This window comes from Hyla sarda, chromosome 2, assembly GCF_029499605.1.
Source record: "Hyla sarda isolate aHylSar1 chromosome 2, aHylSar1.hap1, whole genome shotgun sequence".
Classification (NCBI taxonomy): Eukaryota; Metazoa; Chordata; class Amphibia; order Anura; family Hylidae; genus Hyla; species Hyla sarda.
In genome coordinates, this window is record NC_079190.1 from 346321171 (window position 1) to 346335365 (window position 14195).

General features: G+C 42.8%; 1 protein-coding gene across 3 annotated transcripts in view; it reads right to left on the minus strand.

The window, feature by feature from the left end:
* Positions 1-1646: 1646 nt before the first annotated feature.
* Positions 1647-14195, minus strand: part of GPR161 (G protein-coupled receptor 161) — a 70004-nt gene continuing 57455 nt past the window's right edge. For 2 of the 3 annotated variants that reach the window (XM_056558207.1, XM_056558208.1), the window contains exons 3-6: positions 9296-10017; positions 9071-9175; positions 7010-7126; positions 1647-4864 (exon numbers count right to left, since the gene is read on the minus strand). In XM_056558207.1, the coding sequence (XP_056414182.1) occupies positions 4632-4864; positions 7010-7126; positions 9071-9175; positions 9296-10017 (1177 nt within the window). In that variant the 3' untranslated portion in view covers positions 1647-4631. The remainder of the gene's footprint in view (positions 4865-7009; positions 7127-9070; positions 9176-9295; positions 10018-14195) is intronic. The other variant, XM_056558206.1, reaches the window with a different exon arrangement.

The following is a 14195-nucleotide window of genomic DNA, read 5'->3' on the forward strand; positions in this document are numbered from 1 at the left end:
CCTGTTTCTGGGGCCCGCGCTACTTCTGGCTCCTGCTGTGTCCTGCGTTACGCTGTGCGCTGCGCAGCGCGGTGACGTCCTCAACGTGACGTCACAGTCAGTGCGCACAGTGGGATAGGGGAGGCTATGGGGCAGCGGCGGTTGGGGCGGTGTGTGGTGCGGGGGTGGGGGTGAAGCGGCGGAGTGCGGTGCGGGGGTAGGGGGGGATAGCTGCGGTGGTTGGGAGGACCCCCGGACAGGCAGGGGGAGAGAAGTGGGTGGCGGTGGTCTCTGATTCAGCCAAAGCCGCTGCAGTTTATTGATTTAAAGCGCCCGCTTTAAATCAACGATCTGCAGTGGCTTCTTGGGGGGGGTTGAGAAATAGCCGATAAGATATACCGATATTCCGGTATAAGTTATCGGCTATCAGCCTGAAAGGCCACAGATTATCGGTATCGGCCCCAAAAAAAACGATATCGGTCGATCCCTAGTTTATATTTGGTAATATCAACACCAATTAGATTGCTGTCCTGACAATATTTATCAGTGATGGAAGGCAAATGCAGTAACACTGTGCATAACCAACATGTCAATCTTTCTAGGTTGGGTCAATTAAAGGGGTATTCCGGCTTTATACATCTTATCCCCTATCCTTTTGATCCCTGCACCCCTGCAGTCACGACCACTCCTATAGACATGAATGGAGGGGTGTGGTGTGACTAGGGGCATGACTGTGACGTCACATCCCCGTCTCGGCGGCAGCGCTTGGCACAGAATACCGGAGGCTGCACAGAGATGGCGGGGGTCCCCTGCTGCGGGACCCCTGCAATCATACATCTTTTCCCTATGCTTTGTATAAAGAAGGAACACCCCCTTTAAACCTAAAACATTCATCATGCAAAGACATAAATGTAGAATAATGTATAGCTCAGGCAAGGTTGACATTTCACGGTACTTTGAACTGTGGAATATTTAACCTAATTTTATTTAAACCTAATGCTCCTGCTATTTGGGAGGGGGGGGGGGGGTATACAAAGAAAAACCCTACACATGTGATCCTTCAAAAACTGGAATTCATCACACAGGGCTGGATGCAAGATAAGAAAAACATGGCAGCTTATGCTTGGACAGGTGCAGAACTGGTTTTTCAGAACACTTCACACATTTATTTCTAATTCTGTACAACCCCTTTAATAGGGGAAGGGTCGCACATGCCGTATTTTGCTGCACAGTTTCTGCAATTGATTTAGCTACTTTGACTTTAATGGGTAGAAAAAAAAAAATATGTAGAAGTAAAGACACAGCAAAATACAGCACATGACCCTCCCCTAATACTGTTTTATAACCGAAAGATAAAGAACTTCCAGTTGGAAGTTGTAGTTTTGCAACATCTGGAGGCCTACAGATTGAAGACCACTGGTATAGACTGACAATGGATGTTGCTCTGGTATAGACTGACAATGTATGTTGCTCTGGTATAGACTGACAACATGTACAGTACAGACCAAAGTTTGGAAACACCTTCTCATTCAGAGTTTTCTTTATTTTCATGACTATTAAAATTGTAGATTCACACTGAAGGCATCAAAACTATGAATTAACACATGTGGAATTATATACATAACAAAAAAGTGTGAAAATATGTCATATTCTAGGTTCTAGCCGCCTTTTGCTTTGATTACTGCTTTGCACACTCTTGGCATTCTCTTGATGAGCTTCAAGAGGTAGTCACCTGAAATGGTCTTCCAACAGTCTTGAAGGAGTTCCCAGAGATGTTTAGCACTTGTTGGCCCTTTTACCTTCACTCTGCGGTCCAGCTCACCCCAAACCATCTCGATTGGGTTCAGGTCCGGTGACTGTGGAGGCCAGGTCATCTGGCACAGCACCCCATCACTCTCCTTTTTGGTCAAATAGCCCTTACACAGCCTGGAGGTGTGTTTGGGGTCATTGGGGGACATGTATCATTATTTGTGTATGGTAGAAGCAGTTAACCCCTTTTCCTGAATTCTAAATTATGCGCAGAAGCGCAAAATTTATCAATCAAGCGCAATGAGTTTCATAAATTGCGGGTAAATATAGTAATCTCCTCAATCCACTCTTTGGAAAATAGAATAGATGATTTTGAGCATCTTGCTACGTTAAGTCCAAGATGGCTTATATTTGCGCAAAAAAAAACAGCTCTTGCGGCAAAATTTTTGGTGTAAAGGAAGAGTACGCAGTTAATAAATCCATGTGTACTATAGATGTCACTCCAAGTTACCCTGATTCGGCCACATCTGGAGGACATGCTCTACCAAAACGTGCGCAAAAAAATGCACAAGGGCTTGCGCAAAATTTTGCGCCAAAAAAAAAAAAAAACACACACACAAAACGGGTAAAATCTTTGATACATGTCCCCCATTGTCCTGTTGACAAATAAATGATTGTCCAACTAAACGCAAACCGGATGGAATAGCATGCCGCTGCAAGATGCTGTGGTAGACATGCTGGTTCAGTATGCCTTCAATTTTGAATAAATCCCCAACAGTGTCACCAGCAAAGCACCCCACACCATCACACCTCCTCCTCCACACCAGCACACCTGTGAAGTGAAAACCATTTCAGGTGACTACCTCTTGAAGCTCAACAAGAGAATGCCAAGAGTGTGCAAAGCAGTAATCAAAGCAAAAGGTGGCTACTTTGAAGAACCTAGAATATGACATATTTTCAGTTGTTTCACACTTTTTTGTTATGTATATAATTCCACATGTGTTAATTCATAGTTTTGATGCCTTCAATGTGAATCTACAATTTTCATAGTCATGAAAATAAAGAAAACTCTGAATGAGAAGGTGTTTCCAAACTTTTGGTCTGTACTGTATGTTGCTCTGGTATAGACTGCCACCATGTATGTTGCTCTGGTATAGGCCAGTGTTTCTCAAGTGCGGTCCTCAAGACCCCCCCAACAGGTCATGTTTTCAGGATTTCCTTAGGCATCACACAGTGATGTCACCTGTAAAAGACTGAGTCATTGACCATAAGTACGAAAAGGAAATCCAGAAAACATCCGAAGGATGGGAGATAATGGTTTGATCGTGGTGTGTGTAATCGTTGGGGCCCTTTGTTTTCTATGGTATTGGGCCTGTCCTTACCAGTCCTGGGCTCACTCCAGCCCTGACCTACCTGGATGTTGGCAAGTAATGAACCACATGTTGCGGCTTGTGATTGGCTGAGCAGACCATCATTTGCCCATGTCCAGGAAGGTGGGGGCCAGAGCAGGCCATATAGGAGATAGCAGGTGGCTTCAGTGGTTGGTCCCACTCATGAAAGTGGGTAAAAATAAATCTGATAAGTTTAGTGTCCTGGAGTACCTCTTTAAGGGTACGTCCACAATCTTCTGTGGAGTACCAGTAGCAGATATGCTGCAGACCAATTAAAGTCAATGGGTACCAACATAATTTGCAGTGGGGTTATCCAATATTAGGAAAATAAATGGTCATTTTCTTCACACTTATCCACAGGCTGTGTGTGGTACTGTAGGTGAGCACAGTTGCAGTGAATGTGGCTGAGCTGCAATACTCCACACAACCTTTAGAAAGGTGCGGCACTGTTTTGAGATAGAAAACAGCCTTGTTTTTCTAATCTATCATGCGACAGATGGACAAGTTTCTGCAAAAAATCTGCCAGATTTAAAATATACTTAATGGCTGAATAAACACACAGTATTTTCGGCATTATATTGGTCAGTAGTTTTATGAAAACCCACAGTGGAACTCACAGAAAAAAATTAATGGAAAGATTTGCTCCATTTTTGTGTGCTTTTTGGACCCATTCCTGGTATTGATAAAAATGCTGACCAAATAATCCTAAAATACTGTGCATGAATCCAGCACATTCTGGACAAGTCGAAATTTGCCAGGGATATTAAAATAAAAAATTTTTATACAAGGAAATAAAATAGCAGCTACGCAGGGCTTTAATATACCACCCAACTTTTTCCATTTGTTTGCCACAAATCATGCAACACAAGGCACATTCAGAAATGGTCCAATTACTATTTAGTTCAATAGGATACTGACATACAGATGTAGTACTCTAACGGTCTGCATATTTCATCTATCTATAAGTCATTGACAGTACCATGGTGGCATTGGCAAGCACATTAGATATGAATTGTAGTGTAAAAAAAAAAATAGTACTTTCAGAGCAAGAAATACCAAAAAGTAAATGTAAATAATAAAAATAAATAAAACAAAAAATATGTAAACAAAGTTCTAGTATTATTATAAAAAAAACAATACGGTTCGTTTAAAATTGAAAAAAAGAAGTTACAAAAAATGAGTGCTGAAGTTAGAAACTAAACCATGTTTAGATCTTTAAGGCAACACGAGTACCAAATATGTGAAAAAACACACATACAAAAGTAACCAAAATAGATTAGCATTTTGAAAGCAATACTACTGGTATATAACACTTAGTGTGACCAGGGATCGAATCTTACTGTACGCACTACAGAACTCATTCTCATCTCCATTTTATGCCCATGGCACCGGTAATGATAAGAATAATCTTTCCCTTTGCAAGAAATACATGTGATGTGAATAATTTCTATAAATCCTCTTGCTGGAGGCCTTCTATGAATACGATCATGTACTGTACTAATGTACAGATGGTCATGTGGCCCCTTCTTCAATGCTTTGCAGTACAACCTTTTGCTTCTGGATGACATGGCTTCTGTTACATCGGTTCATCCCAGAACTCCCTACCAATGGCTGCACAGTACTACGGAATGCTTCTTCTCCAAACAAGCTCATTTTTGCATCCATCTCAATGGTTTTTGCCAAACTGAATGCATAAGATTCTAGGCAGACGGTAGGTGTTTCCTCAGCTGGTGTTTTTTTGTCATCTGTGGACAAAATAGGATCATACATTAGATGTTTGCCACAAAGAGTGCAGGCTATAAGGCCGTGATCTTAGGAAAGCACAAGAATCTAAGTAAAGAAGTCTTTGCAACCCATTTCTAGTTAAAGGGGTACTCTGCCCCTAGACATCTTATCCCCTAGCCAAAGGATAGGGGATAAGATGTCAGATCGCCGGGGCCGTCACACCCCCTCCCATAGACTTGCATTGAGGGGGCGGGCGGGGCGTGACATCACATAGGGGTGGAGTCGTGATGTCACGATCTTCCGTCCCCGTGGTCGGGAGGAATTAGCCCGAGAGCCTCCAGCGTTTCCAGAAGCAGTTACAGTTGGGTGCAGCTTGCTATATTGCAGGGGTCCCCAGCGGCGGGACCCCAGCGATCTGACATCTTATCCCCTATCCTTTGGATAGGGGATAAGATGTCTAGGGGCGGAAAATACCCCTTTAAAGACTTTGCATAGAAACATGTCAAAAGTTCGATCAGGGTTTGGTGGAGGAGAACCTTACAGACCACTACGAGAAGGGAAAAGCACTCAGAGCCTTTTACCCCATCTCTCTCATGTCTTTCTGACATGTAAAAATTTATTTTGCACAAAAAGAAGGTAAAGGAGATTTATCATCTTTGCTTTGGTAAGCAAGTTCTGTAGGCTTTTTTTTTTATTTTTTTTATTTTTTTTGCTTGTGTGTGACATATTTATCATACTATCACAGGGGGGGTTGATAAATTTGGCTCACATAAGCAAAAAATAATAAATCACTTTTGAATACCATTTTTTTTTAGCACACATAAGCAAAAACCAATAAATGACTTCAAAACACCACTTTGTCACACCACCTAAAGTCGCAGCTGTGAAAAAATGTATGTATGTATGTGTGTATTACATTTTCTTTTACCACTTTTTTTCCACCCTAAATGTACTAACCCATTTTTTGTTTGTTTTTTCTCTACTAATTTCAGATCCATGTATCCTGTGGACTTCTTCTGATTCGGTGGACTACAATGACCAGCGTTTTTTTTTTTTGTTTAATATTAATAAAATGGTTAACGAGGGCTTGTGGGGCAGTGTTTTTTTTGGAATAAAAGTCTTTAAAACGTGTTTTTTTTGTTATTTACTTTTCAGGTTTAGTAGTGGAAGATGTCTTATAGACGGAATCCATTACTAAGATGGGGCTTAGCATTAACCCCAAAAACAGCTAGCACTAACCCCCAATTACTACCCCAGTACCCACCACCACAGGGGTGCCGGGAAGAGCCGGTATCAACATGCCCGAAGCGTCAATAATGACGCTCCTGGGCCTAGGTGGTAACAGGCTGGTATTATTTAGGCTGGGGAGGGCCAGTAACAATGGTCCTCGCTCACCCTGGTAACGTCAGGCTGTTTCTGCTTGGTTGGTATCTAGCTGAGAATGAAAATACAGAGAACCTTATGTATTGTTTTTTTTTTTCTTTTTTTCAATAAAATATGAAAAAAAAAAAAAAAAAACACGTCGGGTTCCCTGTATATTATCCTCTGTATATATCCCTGTATGTAACAGCCTGTTACCGCCTAGGCCTATTTTTTACGCTCTGGGCCTGTTGGTACCGGCTCTTCCTGACACCCCTGTGGCGGTGGGTACCAGGGTAATAATTGGGGGTTAGCGCAAGCTGTTTTGGGGGCTAAGTCCTGGCTTAGTAATGGACTCCATCTATAAGACGGCTTCCACTACTAAGCCTGTAAAGGAAATAAAAATGTATTCCAAAAAACACTCCCCCACAAGTCCTCGTTAGCCATTTGATTAATATTTAACAAAAAAAAAAACTAAAACAAAAGAACACAACACTGGTCATCGACGTAGTCCACCGAATCTGAAGAAGTCCTCTGCATACACTAACAGCATGTCCTCACTGAAAGTCGGGAGATTACCGTGGGGGGGGTGGGGGCTGGTCTGAGGAAATGAGCGGCAAGGGGTTGGGGGATTAAACACAGTGTAGGATGGGTAAATGGGACGGAATAATAAAAAACAGCTTTAAATCCCTTGATAAATCTCCCCGTTATCTTTCATATACATAAGCAGAAATAGAATAAGTAAAGGTTTCAAAAAGGAGAACAAGTAAAATGTGGGGGGGGGGGGGGGGGCGGGGGGGAAGTACCATTTTTTTGCTCCACTTCATCTTCAAAAGTGACAGAACTTTTTCTTCTGGAATAGAGGATGCGGGTTTGCTGGGCACTGTCAGAGCTGCAGTCGTCTAGTAGCATGACATCAGTACCTACCCAATGAAGAAAGGGGAATAATAGAGTAAATGTTATATCCTCTTCCTGTGAGCCCTGTTGATAAGTATTGCATGGATCTCTAGAACTCCTATACAAGCTCATTTGGGGGGAGATTCAAAGGATTTAGACTGGTTTTTCCCATCTAAATTTGTCGCACAGAAAGTCGCAGTCTAAGTATGTGCGACTTTTTTGCGACTTTTGCTTTAGAGGATTTTTAGAACATGATGCATTCCAGTCTATTTTAGACAGAAAAATGCATTGGTGCTGAATTTATCAAAAGCGACTTTTCAGCGACAAGTCGCATAGGCTGAAAGTACGCTGAAATGTCAGACCATACTGGAGCAGGATTAAATACAGTCTAAAGCATAGATCCCAAAGTCTGTGCACAGAATTTATCAAGAGCCGTACGCCTTTTGATAAATTAGGCGCACAATAGACCGGCCTAACGCTCTGTAGTTTGGTCTATATTGATGCCGGACATAGACAGCTTTGATAAATCTCCCCCATTGTCTATTGCTCCATAAACTCCTCCTCACCACAGCCATCCTGGTTAGTAGGAACAGGGACTAGACCTTCCCGTACTACTAACTGGCTGGGTCCCAGTGATCTTGCATGCATCACTATTCTACAGAGCAGTTGATAAAAGTTGCTCGTGGATAATCCCTTTAAAAGGAAATCTGTCATTAGTGTCACCTGCATTAACCTGACATCGGTACAGACAGGTAGTGCATGTGACACTGATGACAACGGTACGCAACTTGTCCCATTCCGTGCTATCTTTCTCCAGCAAGACTCTTTGGTATCTTCAGCTCCGGACTCTACTTGGAGCATGGGCGAAGCGTTGCAACGTCACTGCTGCTGTTTGCTAGCAGCGGGACCCAGCACAGAACAGCATCGGTGATGTCACTAAGCTCCGCCCATGCTCCAAGTCAAGCCCGGAAATGAAGATACTGAAGTGGCGTGCCGGAGAACCTGAGCACGGGACAAGGTAAGTAGTTGTCATCAGTGTCACCTGCACTTCCTGTCTGTACCGACAGGTTAGTGCAGGTGACACATGACAGATTTCCTTTAAAAGGGCTGTTTGATCACAAGCCATGTGTGTAGCTGTACAACCTCCCTTCCATTTTGCCTCCTAAAATAGTCAATGCTCACAAAATGTTACTACTGGAATATGGTCAAATGCACAGTGCAAGCAGAATAAAGCTGCAGACTTGATGTAAAACAGAACACAGGATTCTCCCCATCAAGATGAACAGTCTTTCAAATCGGATTTGCTAAAGAAATACATTGACTTGTCAGAGTTTTATAAACATGGAAACGCCTGTTCTTTGACAAACAACATCATGTAGAAAAGAGTTCTGGAGTTGTCTGAAGTATGGGCCAGTATTCCAAAACTGCAGCCTGAAATGCTTCCTCTATAGCCATGATCTGGAACCTGTGGCTCTACAGCTGGTACAGAACTACAACCTCAGGCTGTAGATTCCTGCTCTTTAGCAACACATGCACTTTATTGTGTTACTGGCGCTTAAAAAGTCTAATACAATACAATTATAAAAAAAAAAAAAATTGGGTACCTGCCAAGCACAGTTTTCTGAATTTTCTGTCCAGAATTTTTCAGTTACAACACAGTTAAAGAGGTACTCCGCTGCTCAGCGTCTGGAACAAACTGTTCCGAACGCTGGAGCTGGGAGCTCGTGACATCATAGCCCCACCCCATGACACCACGCCCCTCCCCCTCAATACAAGTCTATGGGAGGGGGTGTGACGGATGTCACGCCCCCTCCCATAGACTTGCATTGAGGGAGTGGGGTGTGACGTCATGAGGGGGTGGAGTGTGACGTCACAAGCTCACGGCGCCGGCTCCAGCGTTCGGAACAGTTTGTTCCAAACGCTAAGCAGCTTAGTACCCCTTTAAACAAAGCAGTATACAACCAAGTTACCTGAATCATTTGAGTAGCTGAAACCAGTGTTTGTCGTTGTGCTTTGCCGATCTGAATCCTTCCCGCTTGCCATCAGAGCAGTCAGATGTGGCGATAACCCAAGATCTATACAACAAAGGGATAACATTAGAACAAATATATGACTGTTGCCAACATGCCTATTGCTGCAGTCTCACATACAATACTATGGGCCATATTCAGCAATGCCAAGGCACTTGATTTTACCTGTAATCCTGTTAGAAATGCTAAACATCCGTGAAGTCCTGTGCTGCTGATGGAATGGGTCTCTGTACCGGTTGCCAAAACACATGCCGAGAAGCTCCTTGCGCACGGTTTTGTTCCAAAGTCCATAAATAAGAGGGTGGCAAATTGCACTTGTAAAGGATAGCCACGTAGCCATAGTCTCTACCACAGGAGAAACACTATTTTTCCCCCATAAGGCCTCAGTGCTTATGACAATCATGTAAGGCCCCCAGGTGAGCACAAAGGCCCCAATAACAACCAGTATTGTTATGAAGGCTTTGCACTGGTTAGCTGAATAGACAACACTAGAAAATCCATTCCTTCTGCTTCCCGATGAAGACGTGGAAGTACTGGAATTCTTTCTGCCATTCTTCTGGGGCGCATCTTGTACTATTATAACAGTTCCGCAGTGGATCTTCCGAGCTTTTATGCGAGCCACTCGAAAGATGAACCCATAGCAAATCATCATAGTGATAAAGGGAAGCAAAGCACACCATATCTGCCAAAAGGCAGTGTACCCGGCTTCCTTGTGCCACGCAGCCACACACATCCATTTAAAGTGATCGAACTCCAGCGATGACCAACCAAAAAGAGGAGGAAGGCAACCTATAAGGGAATGGAGCCACACATATGCTATGGCCAATACTGCTCGATTTCCTGTTATCTTCATAGGATATACCATTGGATAAAGAACAGCATAATACCTACATAAAACACAAAGAAAATTAATACGAGACTGACATGACACAATGAAGATATCACATGACAAAATAATGCAAAGACTGATTATTGCCTAAAAACAAACAACTTTGAATAAAACAAATCGTTAAGAATTACCGTATTTTTCGCCGTATTAGACGCCCTTTTTCTTCCCCAAAACTGGGGGGGAAAAGTTAATGCGTCTTATACGGCAAATACACACCTGCTGCCATCAATGGCCGGGACCCGCGGCTAATACAAGACATCACCGATCGCAGTGATGCCCTGTATTAACCCTTCAGATGCGGCGGTCAAAGCTGACCGCCGCGTCTGAAGCGAAAGTGACACTAACCCGGCTGTTCAGTCGAGCTGTTCGGGACCGCCGCGGTGAAATCGCGGCATCCCGAACAGCTTACAGGACACCGGCAGGGACCTTACCTGCCTCCTCGGTGTCTGCTCCGTGCCGGGATCCCCTGCATGGCCAGCGCTCTCCTTCGACATCATCACGTCGTCGCGCACGCCGTCCTGTCATCCAATAGGAGCGGCGTGCGTAGTGACGTGATGACGGCAACGGAGAGCGTGGACCCCGGGGAAGAAGACGCCCGGAGAGTCGCGGCGACAGCGATGTAGCGACATCCAGGGCAGCGGTGACACGTGAGTATTACCTCCTATACCAGTGGTCTTCAACCTGCGGACCTCCAGATGTTGCAAAACTACAACTCCCAGCATGCCCGGACAGCTGTCTGGGCATGCTGGGAGTTGTAGTTTTGCAACATCTGGAGGTCCACAGGTTGAAGATCACTGTTGGGTTCAGAATCTTTTTTTTCTCTAGATTTTGCACCTTTAAAATTGGGTGCATCTTATATGCCGGTGCGTCCTATAGGGCAAAAAATACATAATCCATATTTTCATTACTACAGAAAAAAAAAACTATTGAGTTCTATTGATTTTATTGGGATTCTGCCGCACTGTACACACAGAAGAATTACCACGCCAGAAATTCAGATTCTGGCGTCCACAGAAAGTATAGACTCGTCTATTCTTTTTGCAGATTTTGCAAGGAAATGCATTACCGTCTATAAGACGGCACATTTCCAAGAAGTCCCAGCATCGGCATGTTCTGCCAGCGCTCCACTGTCGGTAGAATGTCCACACGGAAATTGCCTGTGCAGACATTTCCCCATGTGAACATAGCCTTATAGCCAGAACATTCTTACAATCCCTCACTAGTTTGTAGCACAGGACGGTAAAATACATTGGAATCAGATCTTTAGATAACCCTGCACCTATCTGGTTACACCAGATTAAGGAAATGTTGGTCTTTACCTTCTCATTCAGATAATTACAGTTTCCATTCCAGACATTAAGGGATTTCTAGAACTGTATGATACAATGAAACATTTGTTTCTTGCAACAAGAATGTCCTTTAGATTTCTGGGCTGGGAGCCACAACTTAAGAGCTTAAAGCTAATAAACATGTCTGGTCATTGGCCCCAACCAAAACGCAACAGCTGAACTCCTACTTTTAAAAGATCTCCTTTTCAATCCCTCATACAAAGAGAGGAGCAAGTGTCAAAGGCTGAGATCCAACAGCTGTGGACATTGGCTTGTACGCCATACATCTCCTAGTCTTTAAGACTGGAAATAGCCTGCTGTGCATGGAGGACTGCTTGTAGCAGCTGTAGATTTATTGCAAGGAACTTCGTATAAAGCAATAAGGAGCCTCAGCAGAATTGTGATCTGGGTCTTAAAGGGGCACTTTCGTAAAAAAAAAAAAAAAAAAAAAAAAAAATGTGAACAAACTATATTTGACAATAAGATGCACTTTTATTTATTTTTTTATTCCCTGCATGCACTTCACTTGCGGGTTCGTCAGATTAGACTTCATGTCTGTATGCACTGATAGCACGACAGCCATTATTGCTGACAGCCTCCGGATAGGCCATTACTGTCTGATGGAGGATAAAGAGAGGCTGAGGAAATGGAAGCTGAGACCGCGCTGTCAGGAAGGAAGGTTGGTGGGTCCAGGATAGTGATATCAAACTTTTATTCTTGTAACAAGTGGACGCAACGCGTTTCAAAACCATCTGGTTTTTTCATCAGGCGTGATCATAATAAAACTCTGATATCATTTATACAGGATGTGATCAAGACGTCACACAAACACGTGACGTGTTGATCATTCACAAAGCATGGAGAAGACATGACAAAAACCTGGAAACATATACAAAGCATGATAAGATTACAATGTTATATAATTCCTGGTTAGCGAATATGAATACATTATAGAAACATATATAGCAAAGAGATTCAAAATTAAATATAAAAAATCTAAAAAGCAGTTTCTTCTATCAATTCATTCAACCCATGAGGCCACAGCGAATAAATGTTAAAAATCCAAAATTATTCTCTATTAATGAGTCTTTGATATCTATAATATGTTCTATCGGGAATAGATTAAATTATATGGGCGGGGGGGGGGGGGGGGGGGGGGGTCACTTGCATGAATCGTAGTAACATGCCTTGATGCACTGTGTTGCATAAATTTAATGTGGATATTATGGCGATGTTTATTCATTCTCGCTCTAAGTGTCTGCACGGTCCGGACGATATATTGTATTCCACACTTACAGGTAAGTAGGTAAATAACATACAAGAACAATTATGTCTTCCTTTAATGGAAAAATTCTCATCTGTAGAGAAAGAATTAAACGTGGAGATGTCATTTTTATTAATCCACGAACAACAAAGACATCGAGGATGTCCATATTTGAAGGTATATTCCTTATTTTGTGAAGTGGAACCGTCTTCAGACGGGCCGGGTGCCAAATGGCTCTTCAATGTCCGGGCCCTCCGATAAGTAATCAGAGGTTTAGTGGGGATTTTTTGTTTCAATATGGGGTCACTTAGCAGTATCGCCCAATGTTTATTTATTTTTTTTTTTTTATATATATATATTATGGAACTATTAAAGTTTGTTATAAAATTTTATTTTCTTCTGTACATCTATCCAAATATTTAGTATTTTCCTTCTGTACAGTTTTTTGGTTAGTTTTTTGATTATTTTTGGACAATAAATCCTCTTGTTTTAAGGGCTTTGTCTTATTATATGCTACTTTTTAGTAATTTGTTCGGATAGCCTTTTTTCTATAAAGTGACTTTGTAGGATTTTCGCTTGATTCATGAAATCTGTGTCGAGTGAACAGTTTTATCATATACTCTGATCCTGCCCAAATGGGATATTCTTACAGGGGTATTTTGGGCAAAACATTTTATCCCCTATCCAAAGTATAAGGGATAAGATGTCTGATCACAGGGGGCCCGCTGCTGAGACCCCCGCGATCTCCCTGCAGTACCCGCATTCTATGCAGGTGTTGAATCTCCAGTTTCAGAAACCTACGGGTTTCCGGGACTTGCGACGTCACGCCACGTCACCTCCATTCATGTCTAAGGGGGGGGGGGGGGGGGGGGCGTGACGGCCATAGACATGAATGGAGGGGGCTTGGCGTGACATCACGTCCCCAGTTCCAGAAACCCGGAGGCTTCCGAAACTGGAGATTCAGCACCCGCATAGTGGTGCTGCAGGGAGATCGCGGGGGTCTCAGCAGTGGGCCCCCTGTGATCAGACATCTTATCCCCTATCCTTTGGATAGGGGATAATATGTTTTTGCCTGGAATACTACTTTAACCCACTTGGGGAAATGGCAGCTATCAAAGGATAAGAAACCGTTCACATCGTCCTTTCTAAAATGTGTCCGAGTGCTATAAGTCCAAAAAAACTATTGACTTATCGGATATATTCGGGGTAAAAATCCAATTACCAAAATCCAAGGCTTCCTGTTCAGAACCCTCCGACAGAATGACCAAATCATCTATATATCTCTGATAACATAGAATACATGGATTTGCAATAAAAAGGGACTTGAACCGCCCCATATACAAATTTGCATAACTGGGGGCGAATCGAGTGCCCATCGCACATCCACAATCTGGCGATAAATAGCGTCACCAAAAGAGAACACATTATGTTGAAAAAAATACGAAATGGAATCTACAATAAAATCAGCTTGTGGTGTTGTAATGTCGGTATCAGATTACATTACGACAGCACAAGCTGATTTTATTGCAGACTCCATTTCGTATATTTTTCAACATAATGTGTTCTCTTTTGGTGACGCTATTT